The sequence below is a fragment of the Colius striatus genome, chromosome 1 (assembly GCF_028858725.1).
Source record: "Colius striatus isolate bColStr4 chromosome 1, bColStr4.1.hap1, whole genome shotgun sequence".
NCBI classification, from domain to species: domain Eukaryota; kingdom Metazoa; phylum Chordata; class Aves; order Coliiformes; family Coliidae; genus Colius; species Colius striatus.
The window spans coordinates 192652107-192668065 of record NC_084759.1 but is presented as its reverse complement, the minus strand read 5'-3'; the positions used below and the strand labels follow the sequence as shown (position 1 = coordinate 192668065).

Sequence of the window (15959 nt, the reverse complement as noted above, 5' to 3'; positions counted from 1 at the left end):
AGATTCATGGGTAGCATCAAAACGTATTCTCCAGTGCCCAAAACAGATCAGAAGCCTCTTATACTCCACAGTTTAAAAGTTTCTTCAAAAGCTGAAGTAAGTTGTGTTCATATACCACACAGGCTTCAGTTGTCAGACTTGGAGATGTCTGTTGAGGATTAACAAAGTACAATGAAGCCTTCAGAAAGGCTCAAAATAAGTTATTAATGATTCAATGAAGACAAAAGTGAAGTTAAGTGAAAAAACAAAACAGATTTCAGAGTTGCTATAGATGTTGATTTTGTCCATGGAAAAAGCAGTATGGTCACGCCATAACACTGTATTATAGTCCTTTTTTAGGTAGAACCAGATTGTACAGTTCTCTATCACTCATCAACTCCTGTCAACTTCCAGCCTCTATACCATCCCCTCCTTCTCCAGGCAGTCCATTTCCTTCTTTCAGCCCTTCACTCTACCAATATTCATTCATTTACTCTCAGTACAAATTCATGTGTGTGTATTTCAAATTCATGCTGGCATTTTACTCATACAGCCATTGCTTCCTCCACTTTGGCCAACACTACATATTAGGTTACAGAGCCAGAGAGCAAAGTGGTAGGTATGTGATTATATACAGGAATTCAGTGAGCAGAAGCAGGATCTCTGTGTGCTTATAAGGCCACACAAAGACCCAAAAGGTAGACACGCTTACAATTTGAGAGCCAACAGCTTCTAAGATCAAGAAGTGGAAATCATATTTGTTTATATACACGCACAATTTTAACAAGAAAATCTCCCAAAGGAATAAATAGTGTATACAGGGAGTATGCAGGAAGGCTTCTTTTGACTAAACCAAAAGTTGAATGGAATTAAAACCACATTAAAACTCCGTGTGGACAGACGTGCAGCATTAAGTGTATTAATTTGGTAGTTCAGACAAAGGGGGATCAAAATTACTTGAAACATACACCAAAGCAGCTCACAATGTATAATGTAGCTTAAATGCAAATTTGGATTGGATTCACATCTGCAGTTATTTGAAATGGAAGCAAGTCCTCTAGAAACCACTCCACAACTCCCTTTTAGAAAACGGGGCATTTATTTATCCTGCTGCTATTTGCAACACTTAGTTGAAATTCACTTCTCTTGCACCTCTTATCATTCTCCATGGTTGAAAGATGACTTCCAGAGATATTCAGAGACAGATGCCACCATAAAATACATACAAGTAGAGTCTCCAGGGAAAAATAAATGCAAAGAACTGAAAAATGTGTTTTCAAATGCCAAAAATATTAGTTCACTAGAACCCACAATGAAACTTAGTATTTCATTAATCTGCAGAGATTAGAACAGCTCTGATTCATGCTATTATTCTGAATCTGCTGCTTTTATGGAGAAGAGATGTTTGCAATCACTTGAAGATTGACAACTTTTTAAACAAAAGGGAAGGAGAATGATTGTGGAAAGACTTAATTTGGAAGGACTTGTATGACAGAAGTGCTCAAACCTTGCATTTCATCATAAAGTTCAACTGAAGTATCTGAAAACTTTAGGAAACAATTGAACAAAACATGTATTTCCTGGAACTAGTTACACATGCAAGAAGTTGTAATGTCTTCTGCATTAGAATAAAAATGGTTATGATTAGTTACAGAAAGCAATGTAAATGATGCAAGCAACCACTAAGCCCTATATTATGTATGGAGACTTGTCAACAAGCCCCCCTTTCACACTAACTGGCTGACAGCAGCCATAAATCCTTATTACCTGCAAAGCTGTATTTGGCATCTGAATGGATGAAAATTACTTTCCTCTAAGGAATTACAGTTTATATGATTATTCTTTGACAGCTGTTACTCCCTTTACACTAAACATAAAAAGCTAAATTTAACCAGTCTTTACTATCACAGTTAGAAGATGACTGCTGTATTTATTCTACAGTTGATTCATAAATCCTTTGTGATGATCTCATACCAGTTTCACAAATTTTTACCTCCAGAATATAGTTCCATCCCTTTTCATTGAAGACATCATCTTGAAAATGCTCCCTATATACTTCTTTGGCTTCCTTTATTTTCTCTTTGGTCACCACTTTACCTGTGATTTCAGAAACAGATGAAAGCTTAGGAACTTAGAATATTCAACAAACTATAACATAAATAACAAAAAGGCTCAGAGAATAGTCACTTTGATACCACCAAAGACATGGAGATCATGTAAAACACAGTATATTAACTATAAAAAAACCAAATTTTACATTCATTTCTTACATTAGATTAGGATGCTCAATAAACCCAACTGCATAAGATACACTTGTGGTTTGCAGGTGACTCAGGAACAACTTGAGATTATTACTTTTATGACGGTCAAAAGCCTGTCAGGAGTATTAGCAGCAGTGCTTTTCTCAGACGAATGTGATGCTTGTGCAGGGTGGCACATGACACAAGACACAGCCAGACTAGCACAAGGGTTAGGCTATGCTGCTCCAGAGAGAATGCCCATGGAAAGGCTTTACAACCACTCTGCCTTGCGACAGGAACTGACAGACTAGCCACATTATTTGAACGAGCATCGCTACTGCTGTAGGACCAATCATCTACTGCAAAAGTTACAGAACAATCATCAGATGGCTAAAGACAAAATAAATAAGATTATCAAGTGCTCTGAATATAGTGAAATACCAATCTGGCAGAATTGGCAGAGATATTTATGGATTCTGTATCAAGACAAAGATAAGCCACATGACTAAAAAGTTTCCCTTCTGGAGTTTAGCAGAAGGCAACTCGAATTCAGGTCTGAACAGGTGATATTTGCACATAATGCAAAAAAGCAAATAAAATATTAAACTGCAATTTTGAAAACACTTTCACATGTAGCTGCCATATTCAATGGTCTAAGCTGAATGTCAATCAAAATTTAAGGGAAATTAAAACCATTTTTAGTCTACATGGTAAACTTTAGTCTGTATTTGCTGGCTTATGTTCAAACCATGAAGTGTGTTTTCTCCCAAATCTTCTGTCTTCTTGTGATTCTATGCAGTCTTGCTCTATTTCCATTCATTTCAATTTAGCTCACTGAGGTTGGGAGACTATCAGCTTTTCATTTTTAATAAACCATTGGTATAAATAAACATAGCAGAGAAGTGCCTGAATTAACAAGTCAACACAATTTTACAAGTGGGGACATCTCATTTTCAGAGCCACATAAATAAGACCTTATGCATGTCACTACCTACACTGTACCAAGATAAACTGCAATTGTTTCAACTGTAAGACTCCAGGCTCGAGAAAAATTAAGATACTTATTTACAGGTAAAGTTTTACTGGAATTTGAGACCGTTACCTTTTAAGTATTTATTCAGAATGTACTGCAAACCATAAAAAACAGTTTCTTCATATTTCACTTTCCTTAATTTGGAATTTTCAGTCTTCTTTTCACGACATTCAAAGTAGGAATATACTTTGCTTGTATTAGGTGGATATTGCTTGTAGTGTGTAACCTACATTAAGAAAAACTTCAGTAAGAGCTCAAAACGTCACTACAAAGCACAAGAGAAATCATATTTGCATGTTAAAGCTTAGAGTAACTCCCAACTCTTCTGGACTATAATGGTTTATCCTTTCACATTCTACACAGTAAATATTTAGGAGTTTTCCCCTTTTTTAGTCACCTTCAATTTTTAGTTCAAAAGAGTGTCTTCCCTAGCTTTCTCTTTTCTTCTGTGACAAGCCTTTCCCCTTACAGTAATCTTCATGGTCAGCTCTTCCACTCCCTCAATGACTTCACTTTGATTAACTGTGAAACACACTGGCTAGGATTTCAGGAGGAGCAGTGAACACCCACGTGCTGGGTCATTTTTCATTCTCCTGCACTTTGGCCAAGCTGAAGAGGTACAGGAAGCACAAGCCTGCCCTGCTGTTACCAAAGTGGAGGTACCTACTTGTATCTGGCTGAAGTTTTGAAGGCTCTAATCACCTAGTTCAAACAAAAGCCATCCAGACTCAAGAAGGTATTGACAATGGCCTTTACCCAAGCTCCTCGTCCACCATAAGCAGAGTTAGTGTCTCAAGCCCTGGTTATGTGAAAGCCAGGTTACAAACCTGCTGCTATCAGTAATGCTGTTAAAATCTACCTGAGGTTTTTATTTCCCCACAAAGTCTGCTAGATGGACTTTTTTTTCCCAATTTTTGAGAAGTTCATATTCGGCAAAAAGGAAACATGAAGTTGCAGTCTTTAAGTATGTATTACATGGAAACTGGTCATATGAACATACAATGTTATGCTGGATTCAACAGATGTTTTCAGCTACTGATAGTAGACCTACCCAGAAATCTGAGTAATGGATCATCTGAATCAAACAGATGCTAAACATTAGCAACTTATGAGATAAATTTTGCAAGTCTAATGTGTAAAAAGAAAAATTCCACGCAAAATTCGTAATTCCGTTCTAAACACAAGGAATACACAATGACATCAACTTCATACTATCAACGTTGAAGTTACAGGATACATAATGCTTAAGAAGGCATTCCCAAAGGTGAAACTATCAGAAGTCTTAAGTTAACGACAAAAAGTCTGTGAACAATTCTGTACGTTCCATATGGAAAAACTTTTCTTACAGTCAAGTCAGGCATCACCACACATCAGAACAAAACTCAGGAAGGTGTGAAAGTCATGTCTGAATTTCTCAAGAACACAGATTTACAAGTTAGAGCACGAGTTCATTATAAGTTTGATATTTCTTACTCCAAATCACCTTAACATTTTTTGTTTCTAATATCACAAAGAATTGGAAGAGGGATTGCTCTACCACTTCTTTATTGTCCTGGTTTTTCAAATGTACCTCTAGCACAAAATAAATTATTTCAATGTTTCCCTTACCTGTATTGCTATAACTATATAATAAAGGATTTTTAAAATACAGTTTTCTTTTTCCTCTGTAATGCCACTTATATTTAGTATTTAACTCAGTTTGGACAATGAACTAGACTACTATTAACAAATGCCTCACTCCCCAAAGACACCACCTCCCCAGCACCCCGCTTACTGGGGAGCAGTCAAAAATATGCTGCCTGACATGTCTCTAACTAATGCAACTATGAACACACATACATGCACAATCTCCTTAGAAAAAAAAAAAAGTATTAAACGGACTACGAGAAAAGAGCATGTAACAAATCATTAGAAAGTTCATTCACTGCAAGGCACAGAGAGTAGAAACTCCTTGTTTCGCACTGTTATCATTTAAGTTTTAGCAACTGTATGAAACATTGTGCTCTTTTTTGATGACTGGGACTGGACTTGCAGTTGGAGCTTCTTTATGATTTGATTCTATCACTTGGGAACTCATCATCCTCTTGGGTGCTACAGCTTGGATGTTATTTCAGAGTAAATGCTCAGAGCCCATCAGCTTCAAATGTAAACAGCAGATGTCCCAGAAATGACTCCCCAGTCCACCTAGATCAGGTCACACAGGAACACATCCAGGTGGTTTTGAAAACCTCCAGAGAAGGAGACTCCACACCCTACAAGGGCAGCCTGTGCCAGGGCTCTGTCATCCCTACAGTAAGAAGTTTTTCCTTAGGTTATAGGGAACTTTTTGTCTTCCAGTTTATGTCCATTACCCCTTGTCCTGTTACTGGAGACAACAGACATGCATCTTTTAAATACTTGTTAAGTGTTAACAAGATCTCTCCTCAGTCTCCTCTAGGGTAAACAGTCCCAGATTCCACAGCCCTTCCTCATAAGGAAGATGCTCCAGTCCTCTGATTATCTTGGTGGCCCTGCACTGGACTCTCTCCAGTTGGTAATTTCAACCTAAAAACCCCACTCAAGTTCCTCACAGTAAATCACAGGTTTAGATTATTTTTATGACATGAGATCTTAACCTGAAAATATATACCAGCTAGTATCCAGAAAATAGTTATTTCTAGGGATTCAGACCTAATTACAAAAAATTACGTATGGCAGAAATGTCATTTTACCAATTAAATTGTTTCAAGTACTTGAAAGAGATCAATGTCAAATAATAACTTTGCAACTTCTATCGGTAAGATTCAATTACATTCTTCACACACTAGGATTTAGTTAAACAGTGGAAAAACACACATCCCTGGCAATTAAGATATTTACATCTAAGCAAACATTACTTCCATAATTTTAAGTAACTTGTGCTTCTTTTGACATTCCACAACACTATCAGATTCATCTATAAAGCTGAAACACCCTTTGGGTGTCTGTAAGGCATCTTGCATACTACTCAGTATTTAAAGATGTAATCATAATCTTAAAAGTGCCAAGTACTGCTTACTCCTGGCATGCTGTATAGGTATATGAGAAGTTAAGCACAAGACCTACATCTCCTGTTTGCTTATCTATCCATATGTTTTGCTTCCAAGCTCTCAGTCAGGGCACCATACCTAGCAGGAGCATCTGCCCATAAAACATCACGACAGCTCTGTCCACTTTCTGGCATTTCTGAACTAGTAGGACATGGGGAACTAATACCCATCCACCATGGCAACGGTCAGGAGGTTTGGCATGCAGTGAAATGCCTGGTGGTAAAAAACAATCTGAAAAAGGATCAAGATCTAGGAAGCAGGAACACTTCACAGAACCACTAAAAAACAAGCCAAACAACTGAATAAAACTCCCAATGCAACACTACAAGGCATTTGTACAATGAAAACTATGCTTCAAAAATGCCTGATGTCAGATGAAGTTCTGCATCTTTCTGTATTCTAAAGAAGAGTGGAAGGAGCAACCAGCAACAATGTAGGGGATCTGAAACGTATTTTATGTGACTTATAGATCAAGACATTATTGATAAATCTATTCTTTTACAGTTCAGGGATGACAGAAGCTGAACTTGTACAGAGGGGCTCTTGATAAGTAGGATTGACTATACAGTCAATAGGAAACCCTTTCTCTACAGACCTGCCCCTCCCCCCAAATATTCAAACAAACAAATGCCTATACTGGGATTAAGACACCCTTACAAGAACAGAAAACCCCAAAATACCTTCAAAGGTCTTTTAATATTTAGTTCAAAGGCTATGGTTTAGGTTTTGTCTGCAAAAAGTATGACAACCTGCCATGGAACATCCTCCTACAACAAACTTACGTACTATGACTGAAATAGAGCACTTCTACTCTATTTGTGATAGCTCCTTATTAAATTTAATCCACACAAAGCTATACTCTGAACACAGAATTCCTCCACAAGGACTACATCAAGTTAACTAAGTCAAGTCAGCCATTCGAAAAAAAACCAATAATGAAGCACAAATTCCACTTTAATCAGTCATCCATATAACCAGCCCAAATATTAAGAGTTAAAATTTAAGAAAAAGAAATGTACAGGTATTCATCACCAAACAGGGATGATGGAAGTAAAATATGCCATTTTTATAAGCTAGACAAGAAAACCTTTGGTATAAAAATCAATCTTTACACAAGCTTTTTTAGACAAGAGATTGTAATGAAATTACTTTGAAAGGTTATTTAAATCTATATAACTTAACAACTTGAAAACATGAGAAAAGTAGGTCTGACGTGTGGAGAAAAGTCAAATGTGGCCAAATTATCTAGCAGTGGTTTATTCCTGATGCTAATCTATGTCAGATGGATGCTAACATTAGTCATCAGAAAGAAGCTTCTAAACCCTGCGTATAGTAAAGAAAACAAAACCCCTAAATATCTAGCCAGGAGTATCCTTCCTGTACCATAACTCTACAAGTGATGTAACACCAGCTCAATAAACACAATATTTGAACTTCCTGGTGTTATTTTGAAAAATCTTTAGTGGAAAACGGGTACAGAATCCAGTTACTGAACCAATGGCACTGTATAGGCACAAAGAGGAAGAATCAGAGGGATAGGTGAACAATAAGCCAGAAGCAGCATGGCCCTGGAAGCTAGTCACTGAGTCACTCAGCTGAAGCACTTCAGTCTGCAGCACAATGAGGGCCCAAGGCATGGGTTGGTTCCTGTACTACAGCCTACATGTACTACTGCCTCTATGTACTACTTCATACACTGAAGTGAGCTGTGTCCTTTCCAGGGTAGGTGAAAATTGACGGGAGCCTGGTGTGGTAGATTGGCCTTGGCCCAACACCAGGTGCCCATCAAAGTGCTCAACTGGGCAGGGGAGGAGAGAAAATACGACCAAAGGCTGATGGGTCAGGATAAGGACAGGGAGATCACTCAGCAGTTACTATCATGGGCAAAACAGACCCAACTTGGGGAAATTAATTTATTATCAATCAGATAAGGGTAATTACAAAATATAATAAAATCTTAAACCACCTTACCCCACCCCTTTCTTCTTCCCAGGCTTAACTTCCAGTTTCTCTACCACTTTGCCCCACAGCAGCATAGGGGGACAGGGTCTCTGCTGCTCCTTCCTACTCAACAAGGTCTCCTCAAACTCCTCCCCTGATCCAGCATGGGGTCCCTCCCATGAGAGACAGCTCTTAACTAAATCCTCCAGTGTGGATCCTTTCCATGGGGTGCAGCCCTTCAGGAATAAACCTGCTCCAGCACAGGCTCCTCTCTCACTATGGGTCATTAGGGGCAGGAGGTCTTGCTCTAGTGTGGGCTTCCCAGAGGGTCACATCCTCATTCATGTACGTCTCCCTGCTCTGGCTTGGGGTCCTCCCTGGGCTGAAGGTGGATCTCTGCTCCCTTGTGGCCTCCATGGCTACAGGGACAGGGCCTCACCATGGGCTGCAGCATAGGATGCAGGGAAACCTCTGCTCTGGGCCTGGAGCACCTCCTCCCCGTTTCTCACATATTCTCACTCCTCAGTATGGCTGCAGTTGCTGTGGCATGTGAACTCTTCCACCCTTCTTAAATGTCAGAGGTGCATGCTACCGCTGTCACTGCTAGGCTTGCCCTTGGACCTTGGTAGGTCCATTTGGGACTCAGCTGGCATCGGCTCTATCTGACATATGGTAAACATCTAGTAGATTTTTCACAGAAGCCTCCCTGCTACCACAAGCTTGCCACACAAACCCAGTGCACCTGGTTTAAGTAAAACTGAGAGCTACTGTTGCAGAGTGCAGCATCAGAGCAGCTTGTTGACACTGGAACTCAGGGAATCCTCATCCTCATATACAACTTACTGAATTAGATGATCTCATGTTTTTGTGAGGAGCTGCTTTTATTTGGTAACAGAGAGAGGGGGCTGCAGTGCTGCCCCTGTGAAGAGTTCTCAGGCTTTCCCCCAGTTCTGGGTTTGGTCTCACCTCCAGACCAGTCGGGCCAATCTGGTGCCTCTGCCATCACTAAGAATAGAAATTCGAAGTGCATAGGAGGAGGTGGAATGGTAAGGTAACAGGGAGGCAGCAACACAGACCTCACAGTCAAGATTGAAAGAGAGAAGGAGCAAGCTGGACCAGAGACACCCTGCCCCCAGCACCGCTTATAGGAGACTCTGAGCCCGGGAAGAGAGGAGGGGTGGGGAAAGGCGATCTTAAAGGTCTTGTTGCACTTCCATCATTGGCTCTACTCTGTATTGTTCTTCCGTTGGATATTTCTGTTTGTTATGTTTTAGTTCGAGGCAAATTAAATTAAGTTCTTTTTCTTCCAAGCTGAGTAGTCTTGTCTGTTTTGTCCAGGACCATAAGTGGCAATTGAGCCCTCCCTGTCCTTAGAGAGTGGGCTTTTATCCCTGGAAGGGCCTAAACCACCACAGATGATTTTACTGCAGTGGTACTTCTGACATTTACACTGAGGAGCCTTCTGCAAAGCCCCTCTAAGATCCCCATTTGTTAGGTTATTACATATTATTTGAAAACATTGTGGAAAGAGACCAAAGCTTGAAAGCCTGCTTTACATAACCCTTTACCTGGTTTAGCCAACGGAGTGGTTGTCAGCTTTTGCTTTTAATAAGAAAGAGGAGATGAATCGGTACTTGGGAACAAGGGAATGTTTTATCAGATATACCTAACTGAAACAAGACATAACAGCAGTCAGTCATAATGTAGTTCTGACCCACTTCAGGACAAAAACCCAATCAAAAAGCCACAACTGTGACTAGCTGATATATTCAACAAGGATGCTTTTGCAGCTTTCAAAGCAATCTCAAAAGGAATGCACATCACAAACAACAGTGGAAATGGAAGACAAACCAAAACTCAGTGTCATTAAACAATAAGCTTATTTGAACAAAAAGGTAAACCTCAGAAGAATCAATCTTTAATAACTCACCAAAAAGGACATCCAACAATAGCAGGTGAAGTGCAAGACACTTGACACTTAGATTTTTTTTTTCACTCAAGTACAATCTTACTATTTTTGTTACGCATGAGCTTCAAATTACTGTAGAGAAGTTGCCCTAGACTCCAGACCACTTATTAAGAATGTTTAAGTGAAGCAAATACAGATTAAGATGTTTAAGAACTAAAGTGAGAATATTGCGAGACATCTGCTTTTATGAAATGAGGGATAAGCGAACACAGGTTATGATTGAAGGCTGTATCACTTTTAACGTCTCTCTTCTAGTTCATCTGTTACCTTATATGTGTACCGAAAAATGAGACCAGAGGCAAGCAAAAGAAAAGTTAAGAGGTCAGTCAGTACTAAGAAAACTGAGGAGAGTATATGGAAGTAACTGAATTCCTACAGAAGCTGCACATTATCAGCAGAGATACTGTAAGTGACCATGTCCATGTTCATTTAAAGAACAAGATCCAGCGTAAGTACCAGAACTGAATCTATTCCAAACTGCTCAGAGAAAATATGTTTTTTAAAAAAAAGTAGTTCTTAATTTTCTGTGTTCTTTGCACCCAAGATCATAATAAAGGATGACAAAATATCTTATGCTTACTGTTTAGATATCAGTCATTAGTCAGCTGTACTACTTCACAGACCACTATAAATTTCCTGTGCCTTAATGAAAACAGAAAAGACATTTACCTCTTTTCAACAACAGAAGTAGCAGTGATTCTGGAAGGGGTTACTTTCTGTTAATTTAACAATGTGCTGAATTCTGGAGAGCTGCAGTGTTCCTTTAGAGCACTGACGACTTGGGGTTTGTAACAGGACTGTGACTGCAAATCAAAACTTGGAAGTTAATGAAGCAAGATAGAGCGAGGATTGCTTCTTATGAGGAGTACTGAGCCAGAAGCTTCTAATGCTTTTTCACCAACAGAATTACGGGAGTTAAAAGAATACATTCACACCCCCACCACAAGATTTATTTTCTTTTCTGAAAAAATATATGTGGGGGCTGCTGAAAAGAATATTTTATATTCATCAAGTACTAGTCAAAACCAATACACTAAAGAGTACTCCTGTGTCTCCCCTGCATACCTCCAGCCTTCTAAATAAAGAACATACAGGCTGTCAGAGCCTGGAATGACGCTCACGTGAAGTGCTTCAAAAGTGCTCTCCTACACCCACACAGAGCAAAAGAAGTCATTCCAAGTGACATATACTTAAAATTCAACATATAAGGCACACAGAGTTAAAATACATCTTTGAGGCTTCCTTGAAGTGTCTAGAAAGAACTGAATTCTGAAACTGATCTCATTTACAGTCTAGATAGCAAGCCAGCTCCTCCTATGGGGTAATTACACAGCAGCTTATTATAGCTATCAGCTTAATTACAAAATATTCCAAGCAAGAGTAATATATTTCACTGGCAAAAGCAAAATAAGCTATTATTACTTTAGCAAACACAGTTCAGCCCCCATTTTGATAACCTTTCCCCACTTGCAGCTCATGGCCCATCCAACCCAGGCCTGGTACACACTAGTACTTTCTGAGTGAACGATACAGCTCTGCTAAGCTGGTCCTGCCAATACACTTTCAGACTACACATGTCCTTGAAGATTTACTGCACTTGCAGAAATAAATGTGGGATAAATGGTGGACTGGGAATCAATGAGAAAGAAAACAGACATGGTGTGTCAACGATGTCAGACGAATGAGGAACTGAAGGGCATGGACCCTTTTGCTCAGGAATGCAAGAAGGGAACAGAACCCTCGCTGTGGCAGAGAGGCAAGACTGATGGGATGGCTTGGTACACAAGCGTAAGACACCAAGCAGCGGAAAGAGAAAGCTTCAAAGAGTCTTCTGATATCCCCTCACTCGCAGCTTGCTAGTAACACGGAATCTGACTTCAAATGCTTCCTTTTTTCAATAATAAACAAGTCACTATCAGAAAACTTTACTATTAAAAACATCATTGCTATACTGAACATCTACACAAAAAGGTTCTCCAGATAACACCACATTGATGAACCTCTTAAGAGTCTTATGATCCAAAGAATTAAAAAGCCCACTGTTATTTGTCAGAAGATGCACACACACCATACCATATGCCCACGCTTAGACTGAAGGGACGGCATATAATATCCAGCACACAGGAGGAATTACACTGTTGGGGGATTTGGAGAAGCTTAAGAAAATGCAACAAAGTACACAGGAAGAAAAAGACTGAACCGATGTAAAAACATTTATTTTGTTGTGGGGGTTATGGATAAACTGGACAATTTGAAGCCCAGCCTCAAAATCCTGAACACTTGTACAATTCAGTAAGTTCCAGTTCATGGTAGAAGCTTCATATTGGGTCCAGTGTGTAGCAGGTCTCAAATTCACCCACTAGGAACTATTCCTATCTAGAAATTTTGAATACACTAGAAGTTAACATGACACTTCATTGTTTTTCAAAAACATCTCTTAAGATTTTGAAACTGAATCTTTGATAATCTTCTATGACAAGGAAATGTCCTATGATGCACACACGATCAGAAAACGAATTGAGGGAGAAGAGGCTAAATTAACAGTCAACAGACAAACCTTTGCCTACCAAATGACTGTTTCTCAATTTTGACATGTACTAAACCAGTAACCAATTTTTTCTCCACCCCAGCTTCTCAACTGCACCTACACAGAACTTGTACACTGGAGCTAACACTCAAACTAATGAGTTGTCACAGATACGACCCTGAGATACCATAACTTTTTACTCATGAACAGCTGCCTAAGTTAGGGTTGCACTGTTTAGGACAGACAGCATTTCCCCTCTCTACACACACTCCCTTCGCCCCCATCCCCCAGGCTGTTTATTTTCACATGACTTCTGCCATCAACATTAATTTGAATGGATCAGTGCCTATTGTGACAGGATCACCAAGTAAGCTTCTGAACTGATACATTTTTTCCCCCCAGCCTGAATGTTATATACAGACCATACTGTAAGCAGAGGCTACAAATGTGAATACAGCAGAAATATCTAAAATAGACAGAGAAAAGATCAATTCTCATTTTTGTTTTAACTGCTAGTAAGTGTTTGGTAACTCCTGTAAAGAGCTTGATGTTGCAAACTATCAGCTATTTTAGTGTAGTTGTTACTGAAAGTACTCTCACTAAGTGTGTTTCATCGATTAGGAAATGACAGTACCATCCAGGGAGAAGATAAGTGATATTTGCTCACATTACCTAACAAGATAGAAGAAGCTACTTGTTTAAGCATTGTTCAAAGACACTAAAGTTACTAAGATCTGGAAAAAAAGCATACAGGAAGAGGGACAATGTGAATAATCCTAAGAAGCAAAGTAGACAATTCCAACTCTTTTTAATGCAATATAAAAATCTAATAGCTGGCACAGAAAATCTCATCCAAATTCAGTTTTAAGCTGGAAAAAACACTCCAACTAAAGCAGAGCTTTAAATTTGACTAAATTTAGTAACTTGCTGAAATTTTTACTTAATTTTACTAAATAGGGCCGCTAAGATTTCTACCACTCCTGGAATGTTACCAAAGCATCTTTCCTACAAACAAAATAGGAGTCAACTGGTCATCTGTCACTCCATTGCTCCTCAACACCACTAATCTTAGAGCAGATCCACTGCACTTAGAAAAGTAGCATGCAAATTAAATTTAAAACAGATACTGGTTTAACCCAGACCCACAATATTTGATTAGTCTCAGACATGGAATAAAAATGCATCTTGCATATTTCAAGAAGTTTGATAAGAAACACTTAAAACAGAGCACTATAGCCAGATTAAGTCCTTAATGAAAGCAGTTTTATGAGCCTCCAGTAGCAACATTACAATACTCGGAGCTGCTCTAAGATTTATTGGCATCTTCCAGTCTTCCAGCACACTTACCCACAATCAGCAACAAGAAGTGTTAAGAATTTATTTTCCAAAAAAAGCACCTTTATGCAACATCATATGATAACAATATCACAGAGGACTTTGGAAAGGTACCACAGCACAAGTCAGCAATTAGCACAAGTACCTGGGGCTTGTACTTTAGTAGTTAGCTGTAGCAAGACCTGGCCATAACATTGTGTTTGCTTTTTTCAACTCTTCTTCCTAGAAGTACCCACTCTGCTCCTCTCCTCCCCAAAATCCACCAGTGTAGTCAAATCTTTAAAGAGCTATAGCATAATAAATACTTTATAATGACAATCAAGATTGATATGGTAGTTTTGTTCAGGTGACCAACAATCCCTTTGATATTGCAATACAGCTCCTGAAAGTAAAGAAGTTAGTATTTCAACCCAGGGGACACATGGCACATCTGTCCAACTAGACACATGCTGGCTTTGCCCAGCGACTGCAAACTGTACGCTTACATTAATGCAACGCAGACTCAGGCCAGACATTAATGCAAGCAGGACTCAGGCCAGGGCATACTCATGTCGTGAGGCACATCAAGAGCTTCTGGGTCAGAAATCACCACTTGGAAGCGTGCAGAGTGCACCTGCACTTGGCCCATGGCTATCAAGCAACACTATTTTCAAGTAATTTCACACAACGAATACAGAATAGTGATGTGTGATTCCGGACTCTAAATGAACACCTGGACTAGCAGATTTGACACTGCAATGAGCAGACACTAAGTAGAAAGCTACAAAATCCGTATTTCGAGTGAGCCGGTACCTCAGAGCACTCTGCCTCACAGCCAGCTACAAACCCGCAGGCAGCCACCGACCGCCACTGCTTCGCCACACGGACAGGAGAAAGAAAAGAGTAACTGCTCTGCTCGCTTTCCACCGTCCTCCTGAGGCAACCTGTGCGCCCACTCCCAGCGAGGGAGAGGGGGCAGCCCCGCGCGGCCGCCGCGGGCCAGAGGATGCTCGGTGGCGGCAAGCGGCCCCCGCAGCCAGCGCGCCCTTCCCTCGCACCCTGCCCTGTCCGCCCCGCTCCGGCAGGGCGGCGACGGTAACCCCCAACCGGTTTCACTTTCCTTTCTCGCCCAGCCCCCGGCAGCGCGGCCCCAAGCACCCCGCGCGGGAGGGCGCTCGACCGCCCCTCGGTGGCACGGGGCTACGGGAGGTGGCCCCCGGCCAGGCCTCCGCCCGGCCCCCTCCCCAGGCCAGGCACCCTCTCTCAGGATGCGAGGAGGGCGTGGGGAGGGGGGGGAAGGTGGGAGGGGGGTGGCGCTTCCAGCCCCAGGAGGGTGGGCAGGGAGAGCCGGCGTTGGAGGGAATGGCCCGGCCTGGCTCATCGCACACGGAGCGCCCCAGCGGCAGGCCCGGCGGGTCCGGTGCGGCGGCGCCAGGGCGCCCGCAGAGGTGACCCCCTCCCTCCCACCCGCACACACGCCGTGCCCGCGCCCACCTTGTAGGAGTCGGTGGCGAGGAGGATGTTGAACTCGGCTCCCGCCGCAGCGCACTCCATGTCGCCGAGCCCGAGGAGGCGCCGCCGGCAGCCCAGTCAGTACGAAGCTGCGCCGCCGCCGCCAGCCGCTCGGTACGGGGGGGAGAGGAGAAAGGGGGACGGGGCGGGGGCGGGGACACGGGGATTACTGCCGGGGGGCGGGGATCGCGGCCACCGATTGGCTGCGCGTGCCCGCCGGCGGAGGAGGGGCCGCGGGGTCACGGCGCGGGTGGGGCGGGGCCAGGGCGCCAGGCGGGCTGTGATTGGTGCCGGCGGCCGGTGGGTGCGGGGAGAGGCGGGGGGTGCCGTGACGCGGCGGCGGCCGGAGGCGCGCCCCGTGCCGCACGTTCTCTTT

General features: G+C 41.7%; 1 protein-coding gene across 1 annotated transcript in view; it reads right to left on the bottom strand.

Moving 5' to 3' along the window:
• The window catches only part of NAMPT (nicotinamide phosphoribosyltransferase), a 30826-nt gene extending 15118 nt beyond the window's left edge, over positions 1 to 15708 (bottom strand). The window contains exons 1-3 of the mRNA XM_062018900.1: positions 15566 to 15708; positions 3322 to 3478; positions 1973 to 2076 (exon numbers count right to left, since the gene is read on the bottom strand). Coding sequence (XP_061874884.1) covers positions 1973 to 2076; positions 3322 to 3478; positions 15566 to 15625 — 321 coding nt within the window. The 5' untranslated portion in view covers positions 15626 to 15708. The remainder of the gene's footprint in view (positions 1 to 1972; positions 2077 to 3321; positions 3479 to 15565) is intronic.
• Positions 15709 to 15959: the final 251 nt, after the last annotated feature.